Source organism: Gigantopelta aegis, chromosome 9, assembly GCF_016097555.1.
Source record: "Gigantopelta aegis isolate Gae_Host chromosome 9, Gae_host_genome, whole genome shotgun sequence".
NCBI classification, from domain to species: Eukaryota; Metazoa; Mollusca; class Gastropoda; order Neomphalida; family Peltospiridae; genus Gigantopelta; species Gigantopelta aegis.
The window spans coordinates 25,856,414-25,869,597 of record NC_054707.1 but is presented as its reverse complement, the minus strand read 5'-3'; the positions used below and the strand labels follow the sequence as shown (position 1 = coordinate 25,869,597).

At 36.4% G+C, this 13,184-nt stretch overlaps 1 protein-coding gene across 1 annotated transcript in view; it reads left to right on the top strand.

Annotated features, from left to right (window-relative positions):
- The window catches only part of LOC121381930 (syndetin-like), a 52,494-nt gene extending 40,067 nt beyond the window's left edge, over positions 1-12,427 (top strand). The window contains exons 22-26 of the mRNA XM_041511355.1: positions 4,523-4,619; positions 6,546-6,704; positions 8,000-8,121; positions 9,493-9,591; positions 10,498-12,427. Coding sequence (XP_041367289.1) covers positions 4,523-4,619; positions 6,546-6,704; positions 8,000-8,121; positions 9,493-9,591; positions 10,498-10,702 — 682 coding nt within the window. The 3' untranslated portion in view covers positions 10,703-12,427. The remainder of the gene's footprint in view (positions 1-4,522; positions 4,620-6,545; positions 6,705-7,999; positions 8,122-9,492; positions 9,592-10,497) is intronic.
- Positions 12,428-13,184: the final 757 nt, after the last annotated feature.

Below are 13,184 nucleotides of genomic sequence, written 5' to 3'. Positions count from 1 at the left end.
GTGGAAAGGACAGTAGGCAAAATCTTGCTTCCATGATCCACTATTAGGTGCTCATTCTTAGGAGTAATGCCACTCACCTAGGAGATATGTAATAGGATGTGTTGTCCCTCTTGCACCGCCTGTATTAGGTCTGCCACTCCCAAGACTAGCTTAGAAAACCTAAACTTGCACAGGATAGAGCTTCATGGAATATATACAGCTGTAATTGCATTCACTCATGAATCACTGTAAAACAATGATAATAACAGATATTCAGGAAAGTTGCATGAACATCAATGAAGGTGTGTACCAAGTGTAGACTAAAGATCCACACGAGTTGTGTCCTGCTTGTTACCTTACTCGAAGTGTTCCTTCTATTTGGGTCTTTTAGATGCCAAGTTTGAGGAATTCCTCAAAGCTTTGTCAGCCCATGCTAAGAGGTCAGATCGAGTTTCAGAAGGTTCTGGACCCTTGTTCCCCTCGTTTTGATGGTTGCACCATCCTTCAAAGACTGTAATGGAAACACTTAGGATAATGCTACCTTCACTGATGAGAGATACAATTATGACTGTTTGTGGTTTTGGCACTGATTACGAAACCTGCTACGGTTACCATTACGGCTCCTGTTTCGGCTTCCATTACGGCTCCTGTTTCGGCTTCCATTACAGCTCTATCAGTACAATTAGAAGGTCATGTGACACTTACCCACTCGGATTCATCGGGTTCTGGCCACAGATTAAGAGAAGAAAAGTCGCAGCATTCATCAGATTGGCATCATTCTGCTCACGGGTCTACTGAACACAGCCGTTCTCTGCGATCTACCACAGGTTGTTCAGACTGTTGTCAGCGGTCCACAAGTTTAAAACGTCATCGCTCTTAATCTTATGAAAGATTATTTCATATCGGTGACCTGGAACTTCAAACAGTCTTCAATGCAGTTTGACATTGGTGAAACCTTTTGATGAATGCAAGTCTTAGGGTGCCAACGGACAATATGACAGAAGCAGATTATATAAATTCTCAAGACGAAACTCACTCCAGCAGTCTAATAGAGTTTACTTATTATCTTTATGATCTAGTGGACATTATTATGCTTAAGTTGTGAGCAAGGCACATTCCCAGAGTTTCGAATGTGTTAACAAGCACGTTGTCCAGGCAATCTGCTCCTTAAGCCATGGATTGGATGCTTCAGGTTTACAACTTGCCGATATCAGATCCAGAAGCTCTGTACTTAGACGCACTAACCATAAGTTGGGAAGGTATAGATGTATATGCCTTCCCTTCACCAATACTACTTTCACGAGGATGCTTCAGAGATTCCAACAGTACTTACACTTGCTACTCATAACACCATTGTGGCTAAGGAAGACTGTTTTTGTTGGGATTCGCAACGGTGGCAAGAGTTGATGAAATTCATGCTCTTGATAAAGATATATTTCGGTTTCAGCATGGTGAAACAAAGGGCAGTGAATTTGGAACTCTTAATGAATTTTATGGCCAAGAATCAGCTGCCAGATCAGTCTCCTCAGACTTATACTGTACACGCTCTGTCGTCCCTGTTGAGTCCGCATGATGTTGAGGACTTGTCTTTGTGTCTGGTTCATGCCATTAAGAATTATATTGAGAGAACTAGAACTTTCAGATATGGTCAGAAAATACCTTTTTCTCCTGCAATCAGAATCATTTAAGAGACATTTCCAAGAACACTATGTCAACGTGGATCAGATTGATGATTCTTCGTGCCTATGAAGGTGAAGGTTTGCTTCCACCTTCAGCCTCAAACCCTCATATGTTATGAGCTCTTGCAGCAACAATGTCTCTGCACTACAACACACCTCTTAGTGACATACTAACAGGTTGTTTCTGGACCATTAACTCCATCTTCACTGATTATCTTCAAGATGTCTCCACTGAAGATGTTGATGGGTTCCATCACCTTGGTCCAGTCATTGCAGCTTAAGCTCTGGTGAAAACAGGCCATCCTTGTTGTAGTTAATGTCACACCCTGAACTTTTCGATAATGGCCAAATGCTATCGTCAATCATATGCGAAATACAAATAAAAACGTCATGCCAGTGTACTTTTTGGATGAAATACACCTCAGGGAAGAATTAAATTACAAATTCAACAACATACTAAACAAAAACACGCATTTTATTCTGAGAACCCAAAAAGATGAAAAACCTACAAAAAATGAGGTGCTGTTAAGTTTTGTTGTGTGAAGTTCGCAAGTGCAGTCACTGTCAATATTTTGCCCTCCAGTCCTCAACAAATGACCCAAGTACACAAACCATAACATTCTATCAAGATCCTGTGGAACCCCTTCCAGTCAGAATAAAATCCAGAACCCTCGTCAAAATCGACTTCCCAGACCCTCAGTAACGGGTGTAACCTCCGACGACGGCGATAACTTCCCGTACCCTCCTCCTCATCGACTGTACGAGACGTTGCATCTGACGCTGAGGTATTCTGTTCCATTCCTGGTGCAGAGTCTGTTCCAGTTCCGCCAGATTCTGTACTGGAGGCTCCCTCTCATGTACCCTGCGACCCATGATGTCCCAGATCATCTCTATGGGGTTTAAATCTGGACTCCTGGCAGGCCAGGGTAGCGTTGTGACTGCTTCCTGGTGTAGGAAGTCAGTGACGACACGTGCACGATGCGGTCTAGCATTGTCATCCATGAAAATTGGCCTTGTGTTCAAAGGATGATTATCAAAGTGTAGCACAACAACCGTGTCCAAGGTGTCTGTGAGGTAGCGTTGTCCGTTTAGATTTTGCCTGACAGTTACAAGGTCGAGTTTGCAATCGTGTGACATGCAACCCCACACCTTTATGGACCCTCCGCCAAACAGAACCTGCTGCAAGATGTGCCTTTGGGCAAAAGCTGTACCTCTCTGGCACCAGACACGGGCTCTACCGTCAGTCATGAACAACAGAAATCGACTCTCGTCCGACCAGTGTATTCTCCGCCATGATGCTAAATTCCATGGACGTCGCTGTTGACACCAGGCCAGCCGTGCGGCAATGTGAGCACGGGTTAACAACGGACGTCGGACGGGTCGTCAGGCTCTATACCCAGCTGTCTTGAGTCGATTCCGCACCATTCTGTCTGAAAGACGACGATTTGGCAGCCATTCTCGTTTCAACACGCCACTTCTCATGAACGGATGAATCCTGGTGAGTCTCAGAAGGGCGGTATCTTCCCTATGACTTGTCACACGTGGTCATCTGGAACGATTACGGTCCTTAACGTCATTGGTTTGTTGATGTTTCCGGACCAATCGGCTGATGGTGGATGCATGATGGCCAACATTTCTTGCGATGGCACTCAGGGACATACCCGCATTCCGCATGCCGATAACCTGCCATCTGACAGCATCTGACAGTTGGAGAGGCCCCATATTCTAATAACATCAATTAATTCACAAAATCTTCTCAGTTTTCTAACAGTAAGAATGGTGGCTTGGAACACGTGTTTTACCCAGTGCGGGGTACCCGTAATGCACGTTTCACTACCCGCATGCGGTAGCACGTGTAGACCGTATCTCAGTATATTGTGTAGCAAAAGGGTCATGATTGTGGACCCCACAAACAGACTTTTAAAATATTTTGAAATTTTGATATGAGGCCTGATTGTTTTGGGTGTTGCGATACTTTTTTCCAGGTGTATATGTCTTTTTAACCAACAGGTGAGGATTTATCTTTGGCAATTGCTCTCTGCACTATACTACATTTCGCACTGGTCTAATGAGTCCTTTGTCAGGTGACATGAGCTTTTTTGCACTTTGGACTTTTACTGTTTGTTGCCACCTTTATGGGCTAACAGTTTCCTGGTTTTCTAATCTTGAAGCTGTTTGGTTCATTGTTCCGACAGATGCTCCCTTAGCACATGTTATTTCTAATATTGTTGCATGGTTTTTGGCCCGAGCATTTGTGGTGGTGGTGGATCGACTAATCAAGACTCAAATCTTCCTCTTTCTCTTGATTACTCACTGTGTGTAAACTTGGGTACTCCTCTTGTGTTCTGTTGTGTGAGAACCATTTAGGTCTACAGGGAGAAGACGATGGTGCCTTGGATCATGGAATCATCCACCTGCTGTTGAATGCTGCCATATGTTTGACGTCAGGCGAAGTTTTCAAAAATGTAGAAAACTTGGATTGTTGTCTCTTTTATGAATACTTAGCTTAACCTCAAAGGTTTATACCCTCCCAGCCTCCACTCTTCTGTTTCCCTGTTTGATGCTGCTCAGTGGAAAGAAGGAAGGTTGAGTCATGTGACAGGAACAGGAAGCAGAGGATTTATTGAAAGCCATTTCATTTATTTTTAAGCCATCCCATTAGTTGTTGGGATGTTCAGACCAGTCTACTACATGTATCTTAGGGAGAAAATGCCAATTGTACAGGCTGTACACCAGTTTATAGCAAATTAGCATTAATTACTACACCCATTACTGATTGATCAATTAATTAATTAATGCATTTATTCTTCATACAGTGTATAACGTACACATGCTTTAAATAAGTATTATTCTTTTTATACTAGGGTGTATCTAGCAGAGCAACTTGAATTTCTTCAACCATTTTTAGAGAGTATGATTCCACCAACCAAAAAAGCATTTCTTCAGCAGTTTTACTCTCAGGTAGGCATTTCATAGGAATTTGACAATTTAAAAAAAAAACCCAAACCTTTTAAAGGCAGTGACCATTGTTATTTAGCAGTATAAAATATTTTGAATTATTAGTAAGAGCTTTTTTGCTATTAAATTGCACATTACTTACATGTACTTCTTGTTAAATGGTCAGTTTTGGCAAATCCAGACCAAAACCTGTTAATTAATTGTAATGAGTTCTAGCATGTATATGTTTTGACCAAAATATTGGTACATTTTGGCATGGGTATGATTTGACGAAAAATGGTTGCAATCTATATGTAGTTGCAAACATTTTGGTTTGTGTATGTTTTAACCTCCTCGCCTGCAGTTATAGTTATTTTGCTGCAGTTTTTATTTATTTTTAACAAACACTGCATATCAATACTCAGTCACACCTCTTGCAAACTCATCTCATCAAAATCACAATGATAGTGTAATATTACTATAACTTTTGTTATAGTTACCATGTGGTCAGTTTAATTTAATCAAACACTAATAAGTGACCTATATAATGCACTGTGGTAATCTTTATATCTCTAAACGGATTCTGTTGGCTTGATATGGATTCCAAATATCCAATATCAAGCGGATGGAAACCAAATCTTGAGTATTTAGCAAAGTATGATGTTACTGACATTTTTTTATTTAACTGCAATACATAGTGTATGAAGTGTACTATGTATTGCAGTTAAATAAAAAATGTCAGTAAAATCATACTTTCAGCATCATGTTTCTTATGACATTGTTGTACTTCCAGTTACGTAGCAAATCCAGTGATTTAAACTTATTTAGTACAACAGAACATTATACTAACAGAATCAGGTTATACAATATCATTATGTGAAAGTAAAAGACACATATATATACATGTAAACTGCATTGTTATATAAACTGCCCCTTTGATTTAGAAAAAAACAAAGTTGTGTTTTATTCAACAAAATATGGTAATATATAGAGGTTATTATCAGGATGTTTTTTGGTAGTGTCAGTATCATATATTAGGAATAAAAATTGTCTTATGCAAGCATAATACATTATTTTTATTCCTAATATATATTGACAATACTGAAACACTTGAGGGTAATAATCTCTTTATCATATAATCTCAAGCTTAATACAACATGTTTTTGTAAACTGTAAGTGTACAACTTTAATTCCAATCTGCCATTACTAGATATTAAAATGATGTAAGAATATGTGGCACAGTGTCTTTTTGAATGGAAATGACGTCAAACTTGAATGACGTCATTTTGGATATACTTACATGTACATAAAAGTAAACTAGTGCTTAATATTTTTTGTTTTCTGAATGCTGGACAGCTTTCAGTGTAAGGTTGCTATTGAAATATTTTTGAATGATGGCAATGAATGCATACGTCAGTTATGGAGTGTCACCATAGTACATTTGCTTAAATGTCAATAAACGTAGTGCTGTGACCTCAATTAATTTACATCTGATTTGCAAAGTTATCAAATTCTGACAGTTTTTTTATCTCAAAAATATCGCAAACTTATATATATATATATATATATATATATATATATATATATATATATATTACACTGGATATGCAAGCTAATATATGATACATAAAGGTTATTACCAGAGTGTGTTTTGATATTGTCAGTATCACATATTATGACTAAATAATTTAAGATGCGAGGTTCTGGTGAGCATAAAACATTATTTTTATCCGTAATATATGATATTGATGATACCGAAACACACGAGGGTAATAATCTCTTTGTCATATGATCTCAAGTTTAATATAACATGGTTTTTTAAACTATATATGCAACTTTAATTCCAGTCAGTCATTACTAGATATTCAAATGACATATGACGTCATTTTGAATATCCTTAGATAAAAATAAACTAGTGCATGATGTTTTTTGTTTTCTTTCCTAATTTAGACTGTCAACATGGCTGTGGAATTGAGGAAGCCCATCTACAAGGCGGTTGCAGCTCAGGCGATTGACTACAGCTTCATCCTGCACCAGATGAGTAACGTCCGGTGGGATGTGAAGGAGATCATGTCTCAGCACAATCCCTACATCGACACCTTGTTGAATGTACGCAGTGAAAACACGTTATACAATGACACTTTAACATGAGTAACGTCCGGTGGGATGTCTCAGCACAATCCCTACATCGACACCTTGTTGAATGTACGCAGTGAAAACACGTTATACAATGACACTTTAACATGAGTAACGTCCGGTGGGATGTCTCAGCACAATCCCTACATCGACACCTTGTTGAATGTATGCACTGAAAACACATCATACAATCACACTTTAACAGGAGTAACGTCCTGTGGGATGTCTCACACCTTGTTGAATGGACGCACTGAAAACACATCATACAATCACACTTTAACACGAGTAGCGTCCTGTGGGATGTCTCACACCTTGTTGAATGTACGCACTGAAAACACGTCATACAATCACACTTTAACATGAGTAACGTCCTGTGGGATGTCTCACACCTTGTTGAATGTACGCACTGAAAACACATCATACAATCACACTTTAACATGAGTAACGACCTGTGGGATGTCTCACACCTTGTTGAATGGACGCACTGAAAACACGTCATACAATCACACTTTAACATGAGTAACGTCCTGTGGGATGTCTCACACCTTGTTGAATGGACGCACTGAAAACACATCATACAATCACACTTTAACATGAGTAACGTCCAGTGAGATGTCTCACACCTTGTTGAATGTACGCACTAAAAACACGTCATACAATCACACTTCAACATGAGTAACGTCCGGTGAGATGTCTCACACCTTGTTGAATGTACGCACTGAAAACACATCATACAATCACACTTTAACATGAGTTACATCCTATGGGATGTCTCAGCACAATCCCTACATCAACACCTTGTTGAATGTACGCACTTTGAATAGAACTGCCTGGATTTTAACTTTTGGGTAGAATGATTTTATAATGTTTAATTATGTATGAATACAGGGCTAGCTCTGGGTAAGGAGAAACTTTCACCAATTCATCTATTTAATCTGGAAAAATTTCAAGAACACAGTTATAAAATAACAAGTATTACATGACATTTATTCGCCAAATGAAAATAAAAGTAGCCAATTGTTTTGAAAATTAACAATTGGCGAACTTGGCGAATGCCAGAGCTAGTCTTGGAATAATACAATCACATGGATGGCTCGATCAATGATAGTGTTGTCTAACTTGTTTTTAAAAAATTCATTTATGAACTCCTATGTACTATATTTTCCAAAAGATAGAACAATTTTAACCTTGAACGTCTTGGTAAATTGTTAAGATGTTTAATGTATGAAGTGTGTACCACACAACAATTTGGTGTTTGTATTTTGCAGTATATGGTTGATTTTAAAAACAAGTTGGCGGAGGTGGACAAGCACGTGCCATTACCTAAAGCGGTTCTCAGTCTGTTGTGGGAGCACTGTGTGAGGCTGGCCAACAAGACATTTGTAGATGGGTAGGTAATGTCTCACACTGAGGCTTACCATTAGCACTTTCATCTTCGTCTTTTTTACAGTGGGATTTTTTCTTTTTCTTTTTGTTGATTTAAGTTAGTAACACTCTAATCTTGTAAACAAATTCAATATAGTTAGAAATTGTGAATAAAAATATTAATGATGTTGGGTACATTATAGTTAATATTTTTTAATTGCGTTACTAAATCCCAGGCTATCTAAGGTCGACAACAGTCACTTTTTGCACCCTTGTGTTGCCCTTGTACACAATAAATATAACATACTAGTCTTATGAAATTTCACTTCAGATCCATATTTTGAAAATAGGTTTTCTTTACAAGATTTTCTTCACAAGATTTTATTCAAACACATCCATGTGCTTAGCAATTCTTAAACAAAAATATTTCCATAGCAGTTTTACATTGGAATTTTCCAGTTTACTGAAAATAGAAATGTCATGTATCCATTTTATTGTTATTGTAAAGAAATGCAAAGGGACATCATTCAAATTCAAAATTAGCTATATTATTACAATTCTTTGCCACATTAAAATAAAAACTGCTCTACTTACTGTACATTGGTATGTTTTTATTTTTCATAATTTTAGGCAAAAAAGTTTTAAAAGATGAAAGAAACAAAAAGGACCTTTTGTCAAATATATCATATATACTGTTGGATATGTTTTATTTATTATGTATGAAGCCAAAACAAAAGTGCGAAGAGTGACTATAAATTGTCTATCTTAGTCTCTTGTTATAATCAACCATCAGAACAAAAAATAGAGAGAGTAAAAGAGAGAAAAAGAGACAGACAGTGTGTACATGTATATATGTGTGTGTGCATATTTGATTGATTATGAACAAAATAGGAGTTCATGTTCAATTTCTGCTGTGTTAAAGGGACTGACCCTAGTTTCAACCCGTAAAAATTGACACTAAGTTTAGTTAATCTACAAACCTGTAAAACATTTGGATAAAGTTACAGTTGAGTTGAAACATGAGTATGTGACTTTGAAATGATGAAATACCCTCTTAAAATAGACTAAAACTTGACTCCATAACTGTTACTTCTTAGACGCACATGCATTTTTAAAAATATGAGAAATGCATTTTGTGATATTAAAGACACCATAAAATCTAAGTAAAGTATGATTTCAGTTATCAAAAATGTCTATAATAGCCAAAACTATGCCTTAGTGTTTAAAAAGTAGGGTATGTCTCTTTAATTGGTATGCAGTGAGTTTATTTTGTGTGTCTGTGTGCTCTTTCAAGAAGTTCTACTAAAACTTCTGTGATGTTACTTGGTATGTGGCTGATAATCTAAATTCCTCAAATAACAATAATAAAGAATCCTCTGATAATTCTCATTACCAGGTATTCCAATGCAAGGAAATGCAGCAATGAAGGCAGAGCTTTGATGCAGCTGGACTTTCAGCAGTTTATTACAAGGCTTGACCGTATGATTGACTTAAAGTGAGTATGGAAAAAAAAACCTCCAATTAAAAAAAGGCCAATAAAAGTAATTTTGCCCTGATCATTTTTTTTTTTACTTCTATTTGCTCTAGTTTAAATTGGAAAGAAAGGGGTTAGGAAATTCAAAATAGAAAGGAAAGGAAATTTAAATTCAATTCATTGTTATCTTTTGAATTGTACCTAAAGTTACAAAATGTATAACATACTACATGTATGTCGACATTTTCACACAGCAGTGGAAACATCATTATCTGTTGGGGCGTGACGTAGCCCAATGGTAAAGCGTTCACATGGACCCATTACAGGGCACAATATTTCATGAGCACCATTGTTCTGTTTGCAACTTTAAAATCATGAGAACCAAAAATCGGTTACTTGGTGAAGAATTACATTCTAAAATTAAAAGTACCGTATGTCAGTAATGAAAGTGAAAATCAGTTTATGTCTTTAAATACATTTCAACCACCAATGTAGCACAGGACCGTAGTTCAAGTGTTTTAGGATTAGGTAGACCTAACTCATCGATTACGAGAACTATATTCACGTAACCGAACAATTGGTTACCTAAGTAAAACCCACGTGAACTGACTTCTGGTTACCTAAGATTTTGAAATATTGTTCCATGTATTGGGCTATTTCTCGTTCCAGCCAGTGCTTCACAACTGGTGTAACAAAGGCTGTGGTATGTACTATCCTGTCTGTGGGATGGGGCATATAAAAGATCCTTTGCTGCTAATCGAAAAGAATACCGTAGCCCATGAAGTGGTGACAGCGGGTTTCCTCTCTCAATACCATATAACCATAAATAAAATGTGTTGAGTGCGTCATTAAATAAAACTTTTCCTTCCTTCATTATCTGTGATCATTAATACATGTATGTGTCACGATATTGTTCTTGTTTGTCAGACCCATCCCGGATAGAGACTTTGTTGAGATGTACATCAAGGCCTACTATCTGCCAGAAAGCCAGCTGGAGTCCTGGATTCAGGACCACAAGGAATACTCCAGCAAACAGCTCTTGGCACTGATTGGTTCTGTCGATCATATCAACAAGAAAGCCAGACAACGATTGATCAATATTATTGAAGATATAGACAAGATCCGGAGATAGCGAATCAAATGAATAAACATGAGCTGTGATTATCCGATATTCAGAGGACCACTTTGAAATTAAATATAAACTTGATTGTAAAAGTTAATACTGCAGAATATTCTAAGAATATAGCAGTGGATACATTTGAATAGGTATAATAAGCCACCAAAGGGGTAATAAGCCATCACACAGACACATCTCTTTTAGGGAGCATTTTCAATATGATTTCCCTTTTATTAAAATATATGTACATGTATACTGATTTTTGATAGATAGCAGATACAAATTGTGAGGATGAATTTTAAAAAACACCAATTATATCAAAAAAAATTTACATTAATGTTTTCAGTTTTGATTTTGTTATAGTTTTGTTAAATCTTAATTTATTTTAATATTAATTTTATGTCAATGTCAATGACATTGGAAACCTCCATACGAGTTAGTCACATTCCACTACCACCAAAAGTTAAGAAATGTCAATCATAGCCGAGTTAATGAAAGTCTGAGTGCTATTGAATGACTAGGGAGGGGGGTATTTTTTCAATCAGTCGCATATAAAATGTAATAATTTGTAATAATATGTATTTATGTAACAAAATTCCTTTAACCTTCCACCGATTATATATTATATCTCAAGTGTTTCCTACCCCACCACATGTGATGATTTTTGGAATAGTCCTTTGAGTGGTAGTCAAATCTTGAAAAACTACCACAAATATGGCACCTTTGTCAATATAGCTGACCTAAACACTGCCATGGGTTTTACTAGAACTCGTATGTATCATGTCTGTGTGTGTGTGTGTTTATATATATAATATGTATATGTATAGGTATATATATATATATATATGTGTGCATATATACCGCAGATATATACATATACATACAGTCAGAGTTTGATAACTCAAATTGCGATCACTCGGAGAAACTTTGATCTTCAAACTGATCCACTGGGTCCCAGCCAGTTTTCTATACAAACTATTAATACTAGACTTTAAATCTCAAACCTTGAAAACAGTAAAAGCTTGACCTCTCAAAGTAAATTATTGTCCAAGAATATAAATTTAATAGTTATTCAGCTTCCAAAACTCGAAATGTGCAAGTGATCAAACTGTTGTTGATGACAAAAGAATGATTTTTTAAAATTGAAAACATATTTTATTGCATAAACAAATCATGTCTATCTCAGCAAGTGTTAGGAGTTGATATTTTTGTGGTATGTGAAACGAAGTGTGCCCGTCTGTTGGGTTGTTTGTGTTTATCTGACTACCTTCAAAGATGCTGCCTGTTATCTGAATGTTCCCAATTCCTTGTAATTTTAATAACTCTGTTGGGAAAGATGATATTAGATGTTACAATTTTTTGTGATATAAAATAGCTTTGTTATTCTAAATATTTCTGTTGTGCAAACTTGTTTTATTTTGTTAATTACCATGTCTATTAGTTCTGTTAATTACTATGACTTTTTATTTTATTTTATTTATTGGGTTTTACAATATATTAGTACACAAAAGGAACATGCGTTTAGACAAATTGAAATGAAGTTGTCCACTGTACTTGCAGTTTCAATTTTGAGTATCTCATATGAATTTCTCCCAGAAACTCGAATTCTCTATCCCCTGCAATTTCAAGTTTCTGAAGTTTGACTGTGTATGTATATGTGTCTATTGAAATTGCTATTATACAGTAACTTAATATATTGTAAATCAATTTTTAAAATAAAAAAATTTGGTGAACATTTAATTTTCTGCAACATTCCTTGACTTAAAAACATTACCATGCAGTTTTGTAGCTAGTCAACCATTAAAGGCCAGTAGTGCTGGGCGGTATATCGTATATACTATCCGGTATTGGTATTGTGTTAATACCAATTTACTGTAATGAGTAAATAATCAAAATACCGAAATTTAGTAAAGCACAAACAATATATACATTGTATCCGACGCATGCAAAATAGCAAAAATAGGGTGAGACTTAACTCGGGCATGCATTTAAAGCTGAGAATGCCAAAAATACCGCTTGATATCGGTATTGTATCAATACTGAATACCGTACTGATACCGAGGTAAATCACCCAAAAAATACCAATACCAATACCAAACCTGAAATTTCAACACTGTCCAGCTCTAAAGGCCAGACAGTGGATCTAAAAATACTACTCGTTATGAACAGATCCTAGATACATTTACTTTGTTACTAAACGAAGGTAACCCCTATAGTGACCTTTATGGTAAGTGATGATTATTAGTGATGTTTTGGTCATTGATTATAATAGAAAATGTATCGCTTTAGCTTTACCGAGTGATTATTGATTACAAAAATCCATACTCGATTGTGTGGGAAAATATAACTCAAATTGTTCATCCAGTTTAGATGCTGGAATAATGTAAATATGTTTGGGTTGGTGTTTGTTTTCATGAAGCAAATAATAAAAAAAGGTAATAGTTATAAAAGGTAAAATTAGCAATTTGTAGGGTCTATCCTGGTGAACATAGATGTA